The 22,117-nt window shown below is 33.5% G+C and overlaps 1 protein-coding gene across 2 annotated transcripts in view; it reads right to left on the bottom strand.

Moving 5' to 3' along the window:
- DHX9 (DExH-box helicase 9) overlaps window positions 1–22,117 on the bottom strand; it is a 46,844-nt gene that overhangs the window by 13,617 nt on the left and 11,110 nt on the right. For both annotated transcript variants that reach the window (XM_003767493.4, XM_012547728.3), the window contains 15 exons: window positions 20,397–20,533; window positions 19,807–19,896; window positions 19,559–19,720; window positions 19,335–19,412; window positions 18,794–18,985; window positions 16,351–16,492; window positions 14,910–14,992; window positions 12,996–13,152; window positions 9,389–9,489; window positions 6,302–6,515; window positions 5,991–6,085; window positions 4,393–4,466; window positions 3,814–3,966; window positions 1,411–1,571; window positions 910–1,021 (listed from right to left, as the gene is read on the bottom strand). In XM_003767493.4, coding sequence (XP_003767541.1) covers window positions 910–1,021; window positions 1,411–1,571; window positions 3,814–3,966; window positions 4,393–4,466; window positions 5,991–6,085; window positions 6,302–6,515; window positions 9,389–9,489; window positions 12,996–13,152; window positions 14,910–14,992; window positions 16,351–16,492; window positions 18,794–18,985; window positions 19,335–19,412; window positions 19,559–19,720; window positions 19,807–19,896; window positions 20,397–20,533 — 1,951 coding nt within the window. The remainder of the gene's footprint in view (window positions 1–909; window positions 1,022–1,410; window positions 1,572–3,813; window positions 3,967–4,392; window positions 4,467–5,990; window positions 6,086–6,301; window positions 6,516–9,388; window positions 9,490–12,995; window positions 13,153–14,909; window positions 14,993–16,350; window positions 16,493–18,793; window positions 18,986–19,334; window positions 19,413–19,558; window positions 19,721–19,806; window positions 19,897–20,396; window positions 20,534–22,117) is intronic.

The following is a 22,117-nucleotide window of genomic DNA, read 5'->3' as shown; positions in this document are numbered from 1 at the left end:
CTGTTAACAGCGGGTACACATAATGATACTCTTATTTTAGGTAATCAAAAAAAGAAAAGAAGCTCTCTTTTATCAGTGGCCACAATTTCTCCACTTAAAATAATTGTTCTATTACTCCTAATACCCATAGTTGGGAAATTCAAATGAAATAATGTAAGGCACAAATATGTAAAAAGCAATGAGGTATTACTGATTATAGCTTTCCCTTTTCATTTTATCTCTTCAGCAAAATAAACCCCAAAATATTATCCCAGCATGACCTCTTTCTGTTATATATAATTTCTGAATACCTCTATATCTTACTCATCAACCTATAGCATCGCAGCCATCTTGGGACCACTCCACCTATTACCACCCTCAGTGCCTCTGAATGGAGGGTGAAACTATTAATTCTAAAATCTTCAGTTTATAGAGAGAGAGCTCCAGTTCAGATCATCTTACTTCCTCACCAGGATGCACTACTCTTGGCTATCTCTGCCCTTTCCACCATGCCCTCAGATAGATTAACCTTGTCCCCTCTTTTAACCTTCTGTATATTGTCTTTCCTCATTAGATTGGAAACTCTGACAGAACACTGAGCACAGTGCCTGGAAAATTATAGGTATTTAATGTTTACTGATCTAAGATTAGCTATTCTTCTGGACTATTTAGTATTATTTTTTTCTTGGCACAGCTCTATTCAACTCAAATATTAGTGGCAACAACTGGAGTTACTCATTTCTTCCCTTTTACTAAATATCTTTTTTAAAAATCCCAACCTATCACTACAACCCATTTATGAATGATATGGTTGTATCTGTCCATATAGGCTATGCAACTCCATCAGTGTTCAATTATTCTTCCTCCACACTGACCCTGCCCCCTTTCAAGGCATCATTTAGTTAACACTTAAAGAGTAGGAATACTTACTAGAAAATACAACCCATTATCATCATTTTGCCAAGCCGGGGCTCAATTGGGAGTTTAGCCAGGATTCGCCCAAGAGGTGTCAACTCATCATTAGCATCTAGTGCATCAAGCTCTGTAGGGATATTTTTTCAGCAAGAAAAGAATGAGTAAATTGTTTAATAAAGAAAGATACAAATTCTGCTGTGTAGAAGAAAGGCTAGGTTGGTTAAAATTTCTGCATTCATCAAACTATTAGATATTTATCAAACAGAATCAATGCTATATTAATCTTTCATGCAAGTAGTCCCATTCTCCAAAGTGATCTTGCTCTTCTATATATACTGACTCATGTTTGATTTTTGACATAATACTTTCAACTCTTCATACCAAACACATATTAAGTTGACATAGGACAGAATGGCTAAGTTAACTGGTTCCCTAGAGTGAGTGCCCTACCAATAACACTTTTCAAAATTATTATCTAACATTTAACTGCCAATTATTAAGCATAAATGCTGATACCTCTGAGGGTGTGCTCTGCTTCAATCACAGCATCCAAAGGTGGTGGTTCAATGGCTTTGGCCAGGAATTGACCAATTCCTCCTAGACGAAGAAGTTTGATACTCAAAGCAATTTCATGCAGTGGTGTTCGGAACATTTCAGGGGTCATATGAGTTTCGAGTCTAGAAGAAAGCCAAAACTTAAACATTAACTTTATATCTAAAAGTGATCAACATTTTGGATGCAAAGGCCCTCTACCTTAAAATTAACCACTTTCCTTTCACCCCTCAACTTTCCTATAATCCAGGGTGATGGGTTTGTTATGTTTGTAATAGCCATTATCCCAACCTATTTTCCAGATGAGATTCTCATTCAAGAATCATCAGAGCTTCAAGTTACTTCTAGAGCTCTCTAAATACAACATCAGAAAGCAACAGGTAGGAAGATATAGAAGCAGTGAAGACTATTTTCAAGCTTTGCTAGGTGAAATATCATGAGATTCAGAAGATACCTTAGGGTTAAAAGTATTGGTATTAACACTTGGTATTACGTTTTCTAACTAGCCTTCTGAACTATATTCAACATCTCTCTTAAATTATTAGGAATTATTAAATTCTTAAATTATTAGGAAAAAAAACTTTTAAAAATGGCTAGAAAGATAATTTTTAAAAGAAAACTAAAAATTTGCTTTTATTTTAAATAAACGGATTCTGATAATTGAAAACCTTATTTTAAAACTTTCAAAAATCTGAGATGTTATCATTTAGTATATACTAGGAAACCTATAATCCCTTCTTCCATGCTTTAATGGGTTTTTATAAGTTGCAGTAGCTTAAAAACAAAATCAAATGGTCCATCGTCTGAGAAAGTTAGGCAAACTCAAAAAGAAATATGCATTAAATCTCTGTAATCAAAGCTTTTCGAATTTGGTAAGAGGTATGCTAGATGGGCTTCAAGAAGCTTGAGTCACTCGCTGTCTTTCTAAAACAAGAAAAAAAATTCCTTTTCTCCCTCAGGTCAAATAAAGCAAGTCTACTTCACATCTAATGTTCAAATATCCAAGAATATTTCTGATTGGAAGGTGACTAAAAATTAAAGCAGCACTGCAATTTAATGCTACAAAATTCACTAAAACTGAGTACCCTTTGCCCCAGTGATACTACAAGGAAAAAAAAGAAAGGAAAGAGAAAAAAGAAGAAAAGAAATTATTTCTAGTTCTTTTCACTGCAGAACAGAAATTAAAACAATTACGTCTAATAATTAGAAAATACCTAAATAAAATGGTAGATGAAAGGAATTATAAGTGCTTTAAAAAATGATAAATGATGAAAATAAATTGATACAAAGTAAAGAACATACATGATACCTACAATTTTGAATTGCAGCTAAATGGCACAAATGGATAGTATAGGGCCTAGAGTCAGAAAGACTAAAATCCAAACTTCAAATCCAGCCTCAGAAATTTGTTGTGTGATCCTAGGCAAGTCACTTAATATGTCCACCTCACTTTCCTTCTTTGGAGACAAAATAAGTTAATAGTGCTTACCTCCCAAGGAGGTAGCAAATTTGAAGAGCAAATAAGACAATATCTGTAAAATGCTTATCACAATGCCTGGCACACATTAAGCACCATACAAACATTATTATTATTAAATATTAGTTGAAAGCCACAAAACATAACTAAGCTTCTCCCCAAAGATACAAAGAGCTCCTTTGCAGACATTAAGAGATATATGGCTATAAAAACACGCCATACTTTGTCAGATTTTTAAAGCTTTGCTGAATTATGTTTCTTCTTTCTTTATAACATGAATTTCTGGGGACAGGAGAAGAGAGAAAAAAAAAACAAACTATAGTAGGAAACACAGATAACAAAACTAAATGACATCAATGTTTATTTTTAACAAGAAAATAGTGCTACCAAATTTTAATGAAGCCTAATCCCAAGAATTATCAAAATGCATCTCCCTTTTGCCTTTGTGGGAAACTATATGTATGGACTTATTTGATATACAGGTTAGATTTCCTGAATCAAAATTTTTTGATTATTATAAGAAACAGCACTGGGTTAGTTAAAAATAATTATATTGAGAAATATAGGTAGTGGAAAAATAAGCCATCAATTTTGAATTGACAAAATATTGTTAAATCAGTACCTGCCATCATAGAACTCATGTGAATATCTACTTTTTTTTAATCCAGAAGGTTTAATAATGTATTTTTATACAACTGGTTTGAGCTTTCTTAAAGACTACTTTTCAGTTGTCTCAATTATCATTCAATATATCACATGCTCTCTTTTCAATTTTTTATCATCTCACAACATATTTTTTAATGTAGTGCTTTTTGTATTTCAGAGAAACATTACATTTTTAGATATTAAAACAAAATGGAATCGTATCTAAACACAGTGTATAGTTTTACCTATCATAACGAGCTCTGCTGCAGAGATGAAAACAGAAACCAGGTCGTACACGACCAGCTCGTCCTTTCCGCTGTTCAAGATTTGTTCTGGATGCCCATACGGTAGCATAGTTGGTCATGTTGTTGTGAGCAGTGAACAGTTTCACCTTCTGCCTAAAGATAAGAAACAGGGAGTTGGAAATTATAGTTTTCAAAACATTACTAAATTATTTGTTTATTTGTGTGATCAAATCATGTGAGGAGACTTTCAGATAACTATAATTATATAGGATGCTACTAAGGGTTCCTTAACTAATCCAAGACAGCATTAGAACTTAACCCATTATTCTTCAGTACCCTTTAGCAGCAAATGCCACTTCCTAGAGATCTATAGGTTAAAGCCATTAAAACAAACACTTTTACATACTGCTCAGAGACAAATTGGGAATCCTAATAGGAAATATGTTTATCAACGACTTAGGAGTCTACAATGTCAATATAACTAAGAAAATATGAGAAACTACAAAGAACCACAGATGTTAAATTATTGATGTGTTCTAAACACAATTCATTACTTTCAGGACAACAATAGGAACTCACTTGCAGGAATCAACAACATAAACGACATCATTAATGGTAATGCTGGTTTCAGCAATATTTGTGGACAAAATAACCTGTGAAGGAAAAGAGGTGGATTTTGAATCAACAAACATTATGACCCTACCAAGTATACATTATTTTCTTATATACTTAGGTACGGCTATTAAGTGTTCCTTCTTGAAAAAAAAAAAAAAAGCTATATCATACTAAACAAATAATTAAATACAAAACAAGTTTCAGTATGATGGGGAAAATGATTCCAAAGTATTTTATAATACTCAGTTATGAGAGCTCAAGAAAAGTGGCGCAGAAAAAAATGCATCTGATCTCAACCTCAAAAGAAAAGAATTCTGGAAAAAAAAAAAAAATGAGGAAGTACATTCCAGGCATAGAGGAAAGCCTTCAAAAATACATGAAATTTCAAAACACCAAATTTGAACTTGGGAAACAAAGAATAATATAGTTTGATTGACAATAATAGCTAACATTTATATAATGCTCTAATATTTACAGAGTGCTTTTAAAAACATCATTTTATCCTTATAACCAGCCTTGGAAGTGGGTGCTATTATTATCACCTCCATTTTACAGATTATAAGAATTGAGGCAGAGAGAGGGTTAAAGTGACTTATCCAGGATTAGGTAGGTAGCAAGCATTTGAGGCTGAATTGGAATGTGTGTATTTCTAACTATCAGCTCAATGTTACATCCATTACATCATTTGATATACTACAAACCTCTGCCTGACAAGTATTGCCTCACAATTCTGGGTAGAGCAGAGTTAATATAGAAAATTAAGGTGAAGCAAGGGCTGTAAAAGGTATTTGGATAATGACAGTGAAGGATCTTAGATTTAGGCTTAAGAATTTCTGTATTATACTCAAAGGTTTTTGAACAAAGGAGATAATGTCAGACCTGAACTATCTATTCAAAATGTGTATACATCTATATACACATTTTTCCCATACACAATATTTTCCTCCAGTGAGATCAGTTCATTAAGGGCAATGGATCGATTTCATTTTCTCTTTTAATATCCCAAGCATCTAACAAAATGTGGGCCACATAGTACTCAATAAGCATTTGAATTAACCATTAGTATTATTTTTATATTGTAATATCTCTGAATAAGCTATGTAATACCGCTGAATAGACTATTTTGATGACTACATGAAGACTGGATTAGCAGAGAAAGCTGAAAGGGAACCAAAACAAAAGTTTATAAAAGAAAATCTGAAGTAGGATGGTGGCAATGTATATGTAAAGGAGACAGATAAAAGGATATAATGGAGGTAAAATTCCCAACACTTGTCAGCTGACTACAGATCAAAGGATGAATGTGTTGAGAGTAGAAAGTCAATTTTTAAAAATCACCTAAAAACTTTATGGGGAGAAAATAGATTGCTCTCTTAAAAAAACAAAACTGAAAGAGTTTTGTTATTTACCATGTACAAGGCATTATGCTAAGAGCATAATCTTTCTATTCAAAGAGTTTCCAATGGTCTTCATTGAAAATCAAGTATAAATTGCTATGTATATTACATAAGTATATAACTAACAGCCACTGCATGCTGTCAATTTTATTACTTAATATCTACCTTGGTTACTCCATTTGGTACTGGATCAAACACTTTTCGCTGTTCCTCTCTAGGAATTTGAGAATGCAGGGGAAGAATCCGATACCGGTGGCTTCCTAAAACAAAAATTGTATATGTTGAGTTGAAACCAAGAACTTGATTTGAATTTTCTCTCCTACTGCTCCACTTTCATATACACTGAACATCAATCGACAATTCCAATTCCATCTTTTCCATATTTAGTTCCCAATGCCTGTCCCCAGACTATCTGCAATAGAGGCATACATATACTTTACTACTGTAAGATAAATGAAAAATTAAGACAGCCATACCAAAATGGGGATTCATTTCTAAGTGCTTTTGCATAGTATATATCAAGTTCCAGCCAGGAAGGAAAACCAGAACTGCTCCAGGAACATTAAGGGTCTCAATGTACTTTAGAAGTGCCTCGATGAGTTCAAATGGAGTTTCTTTCTCATTCATCTGTGCCATGCATCGCTTTGTCTCTGGACCATATTCATCACTGCAGATTAGGTTACAGTTTGCCTGAAAGATAAATTTATAATTTATCATTACAGCACAGTCCCTTTTCTAGTCTACCCAGTAAAGTGTACTCATTTGACTACAGCCATTACATTTTTTTCCCTTCACAATTTAAGACTCATTTCCAAAGACTCTGATTTTTACAATCTTTCAAACTTAGGCTGGGTTGAAGGACTAAGAACAAAAACACTTCCGGCAAGAATAGTATTTACAATTATGCAGTTCTCTTTACTTAGTGGTTAATTCTGGTTATTCTGAAAATTGTCAAGACAAAAAACTCTCATTTTTGGATTCTGGAATGTCTAACTATGACTTCCTTCTACAAAATAAAATATTCCCCTTTTAGGCCTTCCTCAAAGAATTACATTTCTCTAAAGTCTATGATTATTTTCCTACATCCTTTCCTTTTTAAAGGATGACTATCTACAATCAGTATTTTCCTCTAAGTGTTGATAATCTAACTAGACTTCATCATCCTTCAATTAAAACTTGCTTATCCCAAGTAATCCCTTATTAATGACTTTTTCTCAAATCTTATCATACTTGACCCACCTGCATCCTTTGACAGTGCCAATTATCTTTTTGTTATTGTTCAGGCTTTTCTGAAACTGTCCCCTCTTGGTTTGCTTGCTCTCTGATAATTCCTTTTCTATTTCCTATGATGGATATTCATCTAGAGCAGTCCTTCTTAAACTTTTCTCACTTTTGATTCCAAGTTATAATATAGGCATACAAATCAATCATTTACTGATGATAAAATCATAATTTCACAATCTCTGCACTGAGTCCTGAGACCCCACATGGAGTCACAAACCACAATTTAAGAAACTAGGATCAGACCACCCATGACTATTAATTGCACATGAACCCCAAATCTCTGGTCCTAATTTTTTCTTTTTTCAATTTCCCTTGTTGATTTCATCAGCTTCCATGTTCAATTATCACTATGAGATGATTCTCAGATGTAAACAATCCTAAAACTTGACCTCCAGGCTTTCATTTCCAACTGCCTAATCAACAACTTGAATTGGATGTTCTATAGACATCTTACATTTATCATTTCCAAAACAGAACTCATTATTTTTTACTCCACAGCCTCCCTCTCTTTTGAATTTCCCTATTAATATTGAGGAAACTACCCATCCTTTCAAGTTAGTCAGGCTCAAAATTTAGGAATGAGCCTTAGCTTCACATTCATACCCCAAAGATCCTATGTTACAGGTTCTGTTACTTTATATACATCTTTATTACCCTACTGCAAGTCTTGCTCTCCCTACCTCAAGTATCTTCCTATTCTAGTCCATCATCTACTTGAGAGGCAAGCTATCCAAATTTCAGTGGTTCCCTACTTGTTCCAAGATTAATTATAAAATCCTACTTAAGGAAAAAGACTTATAAGTACAAAAATATTTATAGGAGCTTTTTGTGGTGGGAAAAAATTGGAAACTGGGACATTCATTAATAGAGGAATGGCTGAACAAGTTGTGGCTTGACTGTGATTATTATTATGCTATAAAGAAACCACTGGAGGTGGTTTTAGGCAAGACCTATATATGAACTGATACAAAATTAAATGAGAAGAATTGGGAGACCAGTAACTGGACAGTAATAGCAATTTTGTAATGCAAATCAAATGTGAAAGATTTGGCTATACAATCAATACAGTAATCCAAGACAATTCCAGAGGATTTCTGATGAATAAATGTTATCAACCTCCAGAGAACTGATGAACTCTTGAATTCAAACTAAAGTATAATTTTCTCATTTATTTTTTCTTGACTTTTTTTTGGAATTTGGCTAATATGGGACTATGTCTTGCACACCTTATAAGTATAACTGATATATTCTTTGCCTTCCTAGTGGATGAGTGAGGGGCAAAAGAGAATCTGGAAAACTTTATTTTTTAAAAAAGAGAACACTATAATGAATTTTTTAAAATTCAATTTAGTTTTTTTTTGTACCCTCACATCCCTAACTCTCCAATTTTCTGACAATTTATGTCATTCCCCCTGCACCTCAGCAAACCAATGATGTTTGATTCCTTGCTGCTCTGAGAATAAGACACTGCAGCTCCCAACTCCTTATATTTTCACTAGCTGTGCCTCATTCTTAAAATTTTCTCTCTCCATATCTCCATTTCCTGATCTCCTTCAAACCTTAGTTAAAATTCAACCTTCTCTTCTGCAAGAAGCCTTTCTTGGTACCTCTTAATGTTAGTGATTTCTCTCCAATGTATCCTATCTTGTTTGTATGTTGCTTTCTCCATTAGACTTCGTTACTTAAGGGCAAATATGTTTTTGGGGATATTTCAGTTCCCAGGACTTAGCATTGACATGTAGTGAATGCTTAATATATAATAATTCATTGAAAAAAAATTATACTACTTTTGACAAAGTAGAACTTATAACACATTATAAATAGAAATAAATGATTGTTTCAGCTTTTATGAAAATCTGGTTGGAACTTTGAAAATCAAGTTACTAAACTATACATCCCTTTCCTTTTCACCAAGGAAAGCTCTAAGTCAATATCCGCCCCCAAAGAGGAAAAGAATCTTTACTTGCAAAAACATTTACAATAGCTGTTTTTGTGGTGACATAAAACTATAAACAAGGGAGTGCCCATTAATTGGAAAATGACTGAAAAAATTATGATAGAAAAATATTAAAGGTAGTTTCAGAGAAACTTATGACTTACATGAATTAACAGAAAGAGCAAGACCACAACTCTGAAATACTTTGAGATTCTAACAGACAAAAATTATTTTAATTGCTTATTTGATACAGGCTTTTTTTTTTTTTTAAAGGAAGATTTTATTAAATAATTTTGTTTCTGTGTGTGTATGAAGTCTAAAAAACATCACAAAATCCACTTACATCATCATCATCTCCACCATCATCATCTTTGTCTTTTTTCTTCTTGTCCTTTGGTGGAGGAATGAACTGGGTCATCTGAATGCAGTCTTCCAGAAAATACTCTGAAAGAACAGTTACAGTACAAAATGACCAATCATTTTTCAAAATGAAGCTGTTCTGAATCAATAGGTTAGCAACCTATCATATCCAATGTTTCTTCAATGTTTATTATAATCTTACTTCTATATCCCCAAGTCCAATAAAATTGGTTCAATATCAGTGTTAATGATTATGTTTCAGTTTTCTTCTTCCTGGAGAACAACATACATGTTTTATTTGACCCTACTGGCCATTTTAAACTAACAAGGATAAATCTTAATGCATTTCTAATCTGTTAAAGCTTAGAACTTCACCAAGACATTTGGGACACCCTGTTGTATAAAGCAGAAAGGTCTGTAACATCCAACTCCATTCAGCAATGCCTTTCAACTAACATCTCTGCCTTTCATTCAATGGGACATACTCAAGAAGCCAAATCATTTACTAAAGAAATTCTTATCAGTTGTTATTTATGAGTTGACTTTGCCTGGCTTTCTGAACAGCAATCTTTATCATCCCAGTTAGTCAAATTATTCCTGCATTTCCTAATCGTCAAGGAGTCCTTAGGATCCTATATTGATGAATTACCAAATTTATTTATCCAGCCCTCACCTGCCTCCTGACTTCCAGTCTTGCATCTCTAACTGCTTATTTATTGGATCTCATACTGGATGTCCCATTGACTCAACACGTCCAAAAACTCCCCCAACACTTTCCCTTTCCTGAATGTCCTAGCTTTCCAGAGAGCACCAATCTTCTCACTCACCAAGGCTCATAAACTGGGCATGTCATTCTCAGCTCCTCCCTTTCTTTCACCCCTCTTCCTGATCTCTGTTGTTACCAAGTTCTATCATCTCTTATATATAAGAATCTTCTGGATGGTATCAGCTCCAAGAAACTTCAAAAACTAGTTTTAAATCAAAATTTTCAGGGAGAGCATTTATACATTGAAAATGAGCAAATATTAAAAATTAGGACTAGACTTAGTTGACTGTATAGATTTATGACAGTAAATTAAAGTGTGAAGTAAACCACTTAGCAGCACATCCCAGCTTATACTAGTCCCCTTTCCTACATCACCTCATGCCTACACTACTGAAATAGGTTTCTGATTGGTCTGTCTCTTTTTACACCATTTATTACAATTATACTATGGCAAAGGCTTCCATGTTGTTGTTCACATAAATATTCCTAAATTCATCTTGTATGAGACTTTATAATACCCTATAGAATGCTAGGACTCTTCCCTCTGTTGATTATGTTCAATATCCTCTTTATTTTTAAAAGTAGCAATAAACATTTTTTAAGTGCCTGCTATGTGCTAGGCACTATGTTAAGGAGTAGAGAAAGACAAGAGACAGTCCTCATCCTCAAGGAACACAACCTACCAGAGGAGACAATAAGCCAACATATGTACAAATTTACAAAACAGGATAAATAGGAAATAATTAAAAGAGAAAGCGCTAGAATTATCTGTTTTACAGAGTTGTCTCTTCCATAAACCGTGAACTCTTTGATAGCAACTCTTTGACAAAGCTTTCTTTGTATTCTCAGCACACAGAACAATTCCTGGCACAGAGGAGCCTTTAATAAAAAGCTTTTTAAGTCAAAAGCATTATTCTCTTTTTTATTCTTTGTACAAAATCAATGGTTCTGAGAGGAGGAAGATGTATACTGGGAAATGAAGGTGATATAAAGATGCAAGATTTTTAAAGAGATCTTTGTTTAGAGGTTATCACTTGACTTACAATGGATACAAACTAAAATTTCTCAGTAAGATGGGTTTAAAATTCCCATGTCTACATGCTAACCAATACTTTTCTTCTTTTTAACTGTTAACCTTTGGTTTCTCAGATTAACTAATTTTTCAAACCATTGTAATTTAAAATTTCATTACAATATCTCACAATATTATGAAGGGAAGATAAAAATGTTTTTTTTATCCTTACAATGAAGTGTTATGAACAGTATAAAATCAATACTACTACATGAACTAAATCAGGGCTTCTTAAACTTTTTCCACTCATGACCCCTTTTTTGTCCGAGAAATTTTTATGACTCCAGGTACAGATGCATATAAAATAAAAATTTAAAAATGCAATATAAAATAAATGACAAATGCAAATCAAAACTTACTACTAATAATAAACCATAATTCTGCAACATCCACAATCATTGAAACCTTATATGGGGATGCAATCAGTTTAAAAAGCTGGAAACAAAATGACTGTTTCCAAGTAATGGTTAGAAAAAGTTACAACTAAAACGACTTTACTACTTAACTTTATTTTATTCTTTTACTGCCTCCACTTAAGGTAGTTTGTTGTTCAGACGTTTATAATTCTGTGACCCAATTTGGGGTTTTCTTGGCAAAAATATTGGAGTTGGTTATTTATACTTTCTGAATCCAATTCTCCCTGAGCAACAAGAGAACTGTTCGGTTCTGCACACATATCTAAGATCTACTGTAACCTATTTAACATGTATAGGACTGCTTGCCATCTGGGGGAGGGGGTGGAGGGAGGGAGGGGAAAAATCGGAACAGAAGTGAGTGCAAGGGATGGATAATGTTGTAAAAAATTACTCTGGCATGGGTTCTGGCAATAAAGTTATTAAAAAAAACAAACAAACACGAGTTATTTGGCCATTTTCTTCTCTAGTTCATTTGACAAGATGAAAAAAAGGAGGCAAATAGGATTAAGCTACTTTTCCAGGATCACAAAGTAAGTCTAAGGCCAGATTTGAACTAAAAAAGTCTTCCTGATTCCAAGCCCATTGCTCTATCCACTTATATATGTTAGACATTAATGTGCCACTGATAATATTGGTCTACAATTACAAAGGGCTGGGTTTTTTTAAGCCTTAAGGAATTTATTGAGACTATTAATCTAAGCCCATCTTTTTGTGGACAAAGGAAAAAAGCTTTAAGTTGTCCAACTTCCTTAAAGTGATACAATAAATGAGGCAAAGCCAAGACTAAGCCCCTGATCTCATGAATCTTAAGTCATAGGTTCTTAAGAATTTAGACCACACTTGTCCTCACTAATTTCACAAATTAAATTTCTACTGCCATTATCAGTATTGTGACTTCAACTTCTTTACCTACCATAACAAGTATATATTATACAGAAATAATGTTGTGCAACTGTAAAGGCAATTAACCTCTAACACTGTAATCTTCCATGTTTATTAGTACAAGAGTAACTAGATGGTACAGTGGATAGAACAGCCAGGCTGGGAGTCAGGAAAGATCTTCCTTTCCTTTTGGGGTTCAAATCTGGTCTCATATACTTAGTGGCTGTATGATCCTAGATAAGTCAAGTCAACCCTGTCTACCTCACTTCCTCATCTGTAAAATCAGCTGAAGTAGGAATAAGCAAACGACTCCTGGATCTTTGCCAAGAAAACTCTAAATGGCATCACAGAGTCGGAGAAAAATTTATCAGTATCACTATATGATGAAGAGGTTTTAAACAATAATTTACAAAAGAAAAAAAAAGACCACTGTATTTTCAGTTTAATAGCTAACCTTGAACTGGGTAAGTTCTTCCAAAGACTTCGATAATAGGACAATTGAAGAAATATTCACAGAACATGCTGGTATCAATGGTAGCAGACATGAGGACAATGCGCACTTCAGGATAAGCCTGGACTACATCCCTTAACACCACCAAAAGAAAGTCAGTCTGTAGAAATTGGAGAGCGAGATGGCAGAAAAAGAACATATCACTATTTTTAATACCAAAAACTACTTAGTTAAAGCTACTCGTCAGTTAATTCTCTCAGTATTTCTGTCCCTAGTCATGTATATTATTTCTTGAAAAAGTTATATAAAGATGTAAAATTAATGAAAATTTTTTCATGTCTTGCAAGTGACTTATAACAAAGCAACATGGCAACATACTTCACCTCTGGCCAACAGTACTTTCAAGACTGGCCAATTCTGTAACAATGTGGTATGGTGAACTGGATGTTATGATGAATATATTATTTCATGTCTCAGAAAAATGATTCAATAACTTTATTTGGAAGAATACCAAAATGTGATTCAAGTCAAACAAATATGTAAGCCAGAACACACCAAATAAAAGTTAATGAAGATAAAGAGGGCTAAAAAAAAAAAGTCTGTCTTTAAAAACATTCTGAGAAAGGTTAAGAATTCCTGAATCAAATAAACAGGTAAAATAACAATCATATTGAAAGAATGACTATGAAGAAAATTTATAATAAAACTATGTCAAATATTTCATGAGGACAAACATAGCTTAGATGAAAATGAAAACTCCAAGGAAAACAGACAAAACGCAATCAACATTGACTTTTCTGAGATCAGGTTTATGCAAAAACTTTCGTGCCTTCTCTAAGTGCCTTATTCACTAAAAAAATTCTCTCTTGGTCACACATTCTGTGAAATTTTTTGCCAAATATGATATTTACCATAAGTAGAATGGCATAGTTTATGTCCAATGGGATTAACAAAGATCTGGGTTCAAATCCCTCTTATGATATAAAATAGTTGGGCCAGCAGTTCAATTCAACCTCTCTGTGCCTCAAGAAAACTACCAGGATTTTTATTCTAAGGCATAGATGAATTGCAATATGAAAGGAATTATTATACATGATAAAATCATGGATTTTCTGTGTATGATAATAATCTGCTTGATAATGACATAACTATGAATCAAAACCAAACTCATTTTCAAGAAATGAAGATCTGTCACTAATGAATTATAATTCAAAAGAAGGCAAATTGTTACTGAACTATTTAGAAGAGATGAATTCAATATAGAGAATGAGAAATCTTAAAACATTTCAATTTGGGAATTTTGTCTTACATAACAATATTTGTTACAGAGATATTTCATTTCTCCCTAATTTTAGTGAGGAAGCAAAGTAGGAGAAAATATTGGTTTGCTATGAAAATAAAATTTAATTGAACAACATAGGCTTTCCAGACAAAGGTCTAAAAATATTCTAATAACACCACTGGAACAACTATATAGTTTCCAAAGGACACTATTTTGAAAGAGACAATAATCAAAAGTTTTTTTTAAATGAGCTTATTATTACTTCAATTACACTTTATAATTTACATCGATGTAGAAAATGACTAAAACTTATAATGAAAAATTACTTTTCTCAAGTCTAAAAAAACTTTTAAAATGACCAGCAATAAAATACTATCAACTATCAAAACGCATGGTTAATAATCTGTTTGAAAAAAAAAAATGCCACTCCTTTATGAAATGTCAAAAGCTAAAAGAATACTAGGTATCTTGTTCAACAGATCAGGCAACTTCACATTAAGGACAAAATCTTTAAAGATGAGACAATATGCACCTTTAGAAAATAAGGAAATTTCTACCATAGCTCCCCCATTTAATAAAGCATCACTTGTTTTCTTTGAAGTTGAAGATGAGGGCAAAACCTCAAAATTACTTACATTAATGTCTCTTTCATGGATTTCATCTACAATTACATGACTGATTCCACGGATGCCTGCTTCTAATTTCCTCAGTAGTACACCTTGGGGGAAAAAAAATTCAGAATAAACTGAGTTGTCATTGACTGATATTTAAAAGCATACCAATGTTAGATCAATCACACGTTCAATCTCTAACTCCAACCTAGTTGAGTGACCCTAACTAAGCAAGTCAATTAACCTGAGCATCTCAGTTTCCTTGTTTAAAATATAGATACTGATATCATTTAGCTTATATGGGCTGTTTTGAGGATCAAACAAGCAAACATGTGCAGTGCTCCGCAAACATGAAGGTACTATAAATATGCTATTATTATTAGATAATATTAACATCATTTAAGAAAAATTAGATGTGCAATGACAATTCCAAATCTTTTATCTAAACCAATGATGAAAATTGATAGATGTTAATGTTAATCCCATTGGACAATAGATGAACAATCTAAACCATTATGAACAGAAAAAGGGACAAAAAACAAACATATTCAAGTGGTTGGAAAATAGCAAAATTGAAATGAAAGCCTGATTTGAAAAGTACTCAGGAAGCCCCAATTTAGTCAATTTCATTTTTATTTTCTCTAATTTAAGCATGTCCAATAGGTTTATTACATATTCTAGTAGAAATGAAATTATTTAACAGAATGAAAACTGGAAAACACCTCAATCTATTCAACCTATAAGTTGAAAAAGGATGCTTCCTCCAATATACATGACAAGTGGTGATCCAGCAAAGATGTGTAAAAAGACCAAGTTTTTCATTATCTCAAGTCAGCCCATCCTACTGTTTATTCAACATGATAGCAAGATATCTGAATGAATGTTATATTTTTTATTCTCAAATGAATTCCAAACCAGGGTCCCCCACACTATTTTTAACATCATTTGACATTATAGTGTAAGATTTTGGAGAATCAAGAAGCCTTGAATTTAATCTTGCCACTTATTTCCTCCCTTATGTGATTTTAGACACTTCTGAGCCTCCCATCTGTAAAGTAAAGGAATATGTGATATAGCACATGCCTATAATTCCTGCTACGAAGGAAGACTGAGATTATGGATCACTTGGGTTAGGAAATGACCAGTTAGGGGTCATACCAAGTCTGGTACTCATGTGGTCACCCCTGAGGAAGGAATGAAGAAGTACATCATCAGACTGCTCAAAGAGAGATTGACAGATCCGAGCCAATCAGAAAAAGAACAAGACAGATTTATGAAAGGCAACTGAATGTGCAGCCTGGGAGATCCAGTCTCAAAAAAAATAAGGGGAATGGACTAGAACTAAGGCCTCTCACCCCAATTTACCTTTCTATGACACTTATCTATTTCTCTTAGGGACACATTACAATTTAACTATAAGACAATGACAAGACAAAGTCAAAGACTCCAAAAAGCCGGTACGAACCTACAGTACAGAACATAATACTGGCATGAGGCCGGGGAAGCACGGACTCAAATCGTACACTGTAGCCACAGCTTTTCCCAGGTTCTTCTCCTCTCTCATAAGAAACACGTTCTGCCACAGAAACTGCACTGATTCTCCTGGGCTGAAGTGAAAAAGTAAAATGAAAATTAACTCATTCAATCACTTTGTTTCAACTGCTATGCATTTCAGAATTATTACAATTTGTTGCACAATACATTTTTTTAAAAATGCGATCTAGGACAAGGGTTGAAAAAAACCTTATGATGCAAACTTTTTTTTAAATGTAAAAATTATCTAGCATTAATTAAGGCATCATGCTTTATGTTGTAAAGGAATCTTTTGCATGGGAAAACCCAGTGCATATGCCAAACAAATAGTTCTTGAAATGCTTTGATACTTTACCACTAAATTTAAAGATGAGAAACAAATATGAAATGCAGAAATTGAGAATTCAAGTTTATGGAATTTTTGAGTGTTCCAGTGTGACCCAACATAAATTAAAAAAGGATAATCAGGACACGTGGCTTTCTCAAAACAAAGTCATGATTCATACTATAGAAAGATAGTTTGATGGGACCTTTCCTAATACTGGTTAATCCTGCCTTACTAAGTAAGAACACTGATCAAAATAATATCTGGAGACAAGATGAGAGAGTTATTCTCTTATATGTAATTTATCCAACTGTGCTAATGCCAAAAAACTGGAAAAACAAATACCAATGAAGTATTTAAAAATATGCTCACAAGACAACAAATTTAGAGGGGATGACTAACATTAAGACAATACATATTTTTTAATAGTCTTTTATTTTCAAAATATATGCAAAGATAGCTTTCAACTCGATACAAAACCTTATGTTCCAAATTTTTCTCCCTCCCTTCCCCCAACTCTTCCCCTAGACAGCAAGTAATCTAATTTATGTTAAACATGCAATTTTTCTATACAATTTCCATATTTATCATGCTCACAAGAAAAATCCAATCAAAAAGGAAAAAAAATGAGAAAGAAAACAAAATGCAAGCAAACAACAACAAAAAGTTGGAAATGTTGTGATCCATATTCAGCCCCCACAGTCCTTTCTGGATGCAGATGGTTTTCTCCATCACAAAGGACTTTTTTTTTTCAAAAAGTTGTATATAATAGAGATTTGTGATTTAATACACAAATCCTTTTTGTTGTGTATAGAAATGCTCATATTGGTGTTTGCCAAATACAGAACAAAAGCTATTTTTCCCCTAAAGATCTACATGTCTCACTAGACTTTCAATTAAATGAGTCAAACATAACGATATGGCTTTTCCAAAAACTAGTTCTCCAAAATAATCTCAATGTACTCACACTACTTTAAATGACATCAGGAATCATTTCTTGTTGCTATGTACTAGGAGGCATAGAGGTACATTGGAGTTATTTGCAGTGACCAGAATGTTAAATTGTCTGGATAGCACATCACATGAACAATGTGTAAAGAACTTAGGGAACAAGAGGTGAGTAGGTAGTGTTTTTGTGCAATCTTCAAATACCTATTTATTTTATTACTCCAGGGATCAAAAAACTCACAAATGAAATACACAAATTCTAACTGAATATCAGGACAGAATTATCCAAACTGAAAAGGACAGCCTCAACACTGGAAATACCCAAAAAGAATGCTTCTAAGTTTAGATTTTTTCACTTCAAGTTTTATTTCACATTTTTGTTTGTCCATATGTAACATAAACTTTGGGGAGGGGACTGTTGTTTTAATTTTTTTATATACTAAGTGGCTAATAAATGCTTTTTGAATTGGAAAGTAATGAGTCCCCTCAAGAGTCAATTTAAGATTTTTCTGGATGAAGCAGTTCCTATTTCACCTTTATGAAAGTAATGATATTCTCATTATTTGTTATAGTCTGGAACTTTCTCTTCTTTGGCTTTAGAATTATTTTTACCTCCCTTGCAGCAAACTGTGTATTTCTTTGCTAATCATTGGAATTTGTAAATTCTTTGGGTAATGCTTGTGCCATTTATCTCTGAATTCCCAGTTACTAATTTAAAAGTCATGAAATAAAAGATACCTTTAGAATTTATAGGACATTCAACCAAATCTAACAATGTACTTCCAAAGGATTAGTGGCAATCCTAATGTGAAAGCAATCAATAAGACATGAACTACATTACAAGAGACTCAGTCAGCATTTACGCTTGTTTGGCATTGAGGGGAAAAAAAGGAATTCTCTTTCTCCCTTTCCCTTAGCTGGAGATTTGTTGAAACCAAACTGAAGTGTGTTTTTAATCCTAAAAGGATTAAACAGGATCCAAGACCCATATGCAGAAACAGTCCACTTTTTTACATGGATGGTCATTCATTTAAAGATGAGTAAACATGAGACACTATATCCTAAAACTTAATTATATTTTAATACTCAAGACATAACTTACCTGAGTCACTACTATATTACATTCAGCTGCTCGGTTGTTTTGAATACATTCATCCAAAATATACTGTGGAACCTGTGTAGTTTTACCACATCCAGTGGCGCCACGAATAATGACAACTGAATTTTGATGGATTGCCCTCAAGATTTCATTTTCAAACTTCTTAACAGGCAGCATCTCCCTCTCCTGAAGGATCTAAAGGGGAAAAGAGGAGGAAGGTCTGAATAATCTTTTACTTTTATTTTTAAACCAATACTTGGACTGCTATAACTCCCATACTCTTTTAATGACTGGTAACCAAAATAAATAAGAGCATAATCCATTGAACGACAGATCATGCCATTTCACTAATAAGTCTCCTGCAGTGCTGAAGAAAAGATCTTCTAGTCCAGTTAAAGTTCCCCCAAAAAGGGAAGAATTCCAGAGTTAGAATGTAACAACTTCCCACAATGCTCTATAATAAAGAAAGCATAAACATAGGTATGTTTAAGGAAATTCTAAAGCCCTAATCATTACATTTTTCTAAATATACTTGCGGACTTACTGCCTGTAAATCATGATCCTGTTCCAGCTGGTACATGAGTTCATTCTTCAGGTCCATGCTTATTTGTTCAGGAGTGGCCTGGATAATACAATGAAGGTACTGGTCACAACTGACAATTAATAACTTCACTAGAGGGTTTTACAAAAAAAAATATATTATATTTAAGTTTGAATGAACACATGGTTTTCAATAAAGTTTATTTTCTAATATCATACTGTACTCACATAAGCCAAAGGGCCTTCATCAATGTTGCTACTGGTCCACGGATTCCAGTTAGACTGAGGAGGTGACCAGGGAACAACCCCAACTTGATTCTGTCGCTGTGATGGTTCAAAAGTGGCTAGTTTGCCAATATTGAGTACAACTGGAAAATTAGGATCTTCAGGCTATGAGTTTAGAAAAATAAGAAGTCATGTTATGAATATATGGTACTTCACCTGACTCCAATAAAACACAAAGTACTCATACTTACTGGAGGCTGGATTTCTAGGCATAACTCCTGAACAACATTTTGCAGCTGATGTTCTAAGTCCTGAGATAGGTTAACTGTGTAAGGTTCTACCTGTGAAAATGCATTACAATGACCATGAACTCCAAAGCTCACAGACTACACTGAATGATCTATTTATAAAATACTTCACTAAGATAATTTATTCAACAAATATTTGTGCTCAGAGCCATCCCTTGTATGTAAGAAGTATTTATTAATATTCCTGTGGCAATTGGTAGGGCCAATTTTATTCCTTGGAACAGTTCGCACAATATTCTTTTTTCAGAAAGTTGGTACCTTATCAATTCCTAGGAAGAACAAAAAGAGGGAAAACCTGGTATCTCAAAGATTACATATGTGGAGTTGGAAGGGTGTTTAGGATCTTCTAGTCCAACCCCTTCATTTTATTGATGAGGAAAACTAAAGCCCATAGATGTTAAGTGACTTATTTAAGATCACAAATAAGCAACAGCAGCAGGATTTGAACTCAGATTCTGATGATAAAAACAACTTTTTCTGCATTACATTCTTAAGTAGAAAACCCCTCATTCTTTGTCATCTGCAGCACTCACCGTCTCTCCTTCCTTCTTCTTTGTTAGTCCAGAATAAGCTTCAACTACCCCAAGATGGTAGAGCTGCCTAACGAGGGACAGTGCACAAGACTGGGCTGCCAACTTTTTATTAGAACCATGTTCACGTGCAAAAATCCCTGTAACATAACAGTATGCTTTAAAATCTACAAAGACACTGTTATTGAGTCAACAGGCTTTTTCCCAAGTAATTAGTATTTATGTTCAGAAGAACCATTTAGACAGTATTACAAGGCACATAGCACAGGAGGGATTTCTCCTGTCTAATTAGATAACCAAAACTTCTCAGATAACTTCACAATATAGTATCATCTAAGATATAAAACATAATTTATATAAACAATCTGTTTCTCTAGTTCAAATCACTATTATGCAAACATATGGCATTAAAAAAATTAGAACATAAAAATAACCCCATTTAATGGCCAGATCACTTCAATTAACTCTCGTAATCAAGATGTTGACAGATATCAAATCAAGTACAGGGGCACCATCGTATTTTTTTCCCCCAAGGCAGAAAACATTACATAATATTTTTCAAAAGCCATTCCAATATTCTATTCTATCAAAAATTCTTCCATTTAAATAATTTAAATAAAAGCTCTTGGGTTAAAAAAAAAATCATAATTTTGATAGGAGCCTCAGAAGTTCACATAGTCAAACTCTCGGATGAGAGATGAGACAAGTTTGAGAGATTAAAAGACTACACAGTCATACTATTAGAATTAGAACATGGACCACTTGACTCCCAATCCAGTATTCCTTTTCATTTACAACTCTCATTCATGTAATGCTCTAAGATTTTACAAGAGAATTTCTTCAAAATAAGGGGCAGTGATCACAAGTATATTTAGATTACAAATGAAACCTGAGGCTCAAAAAAAGTTAAATGACTTGCCCATGGTCACAAAACTAGTAAATGTGATAAAGGCATTCCTTAAGATCTGTCTGCATATTCAACGTAAGTACAATAATCACATTAGCAATTTTTCTCAAGCAACTCTAAATGATTTGGTGTTTGTTCCAAAGATCTAAATGCTTAATTAAAAATTTTTTTTATTATTACATGTATGGCTTTCCTCTGAAGCTTAAATTATGTCACACTAGTATCAATTGGTTGGGACAACTAGAAACATTAAAATCATCTCAAAGTTGGCCCAGAACAGGCACTTGTGATAGAGGGTCCACTCATAACTGATCTTGGCACCTTGCTTACCTTTACTCTCCCCAGACTGCTAACTCAGTCATTTCTTGTCCACCATCATTGTTAATCCTTTATTCTGAATTTTAAGAAATGAAATAGACTTAAAAGATAATTCAGCTCAACTCTCTGATTCCATAGATGAAGGAATGCCTAGGAAGATTAAACACCCATCATCCAAGGTCGTAGCTGGTTAGTGGCAGAGCCAGAGCCTTGAGCCTAAAGGCTAGGTTTGTGTGGTTTTATTTTACTTTTTCTTGAACTATATGTGGATTAATTATGAACATGGAACCAATTTATTTAACTATATGTGAACTGAGATTACCCACAAAGTTTCAACAAACTCTATAAAACAATGTCACCTGAAAACTTAATGAGTATCTTTTCTGTTCTCTCAAATTGAAATAAAAATCTATTTGGGGTAGAAAGAACATCATTAGCTTTTAAATGAAAGAGAAATTAATTGGCATGGAAAGTTTTAACTAGACAAATGAGTAAAAAA

Source organism: Sarcophilus harrisii, chromosome 4, assembly GCF_902635505.1.
Source record: "Sarcophilus harrisii chromosome 4, mSarHar1.11, whole genome shotgun sequence".
In the NCBI taxonomy this organism is placed as follows: Eukaryota; Metazoa; Chordata; class Mammalia; order Dasyuromorphia; family Dasyuridae; genus Sarcophilus; species Sarcophilus harrisii.
The sequence above is the reverse complement of the archived record's forward strand: the minus strand, read 5'-3'. Positions and strand labels throughout refer to the sequence as shown.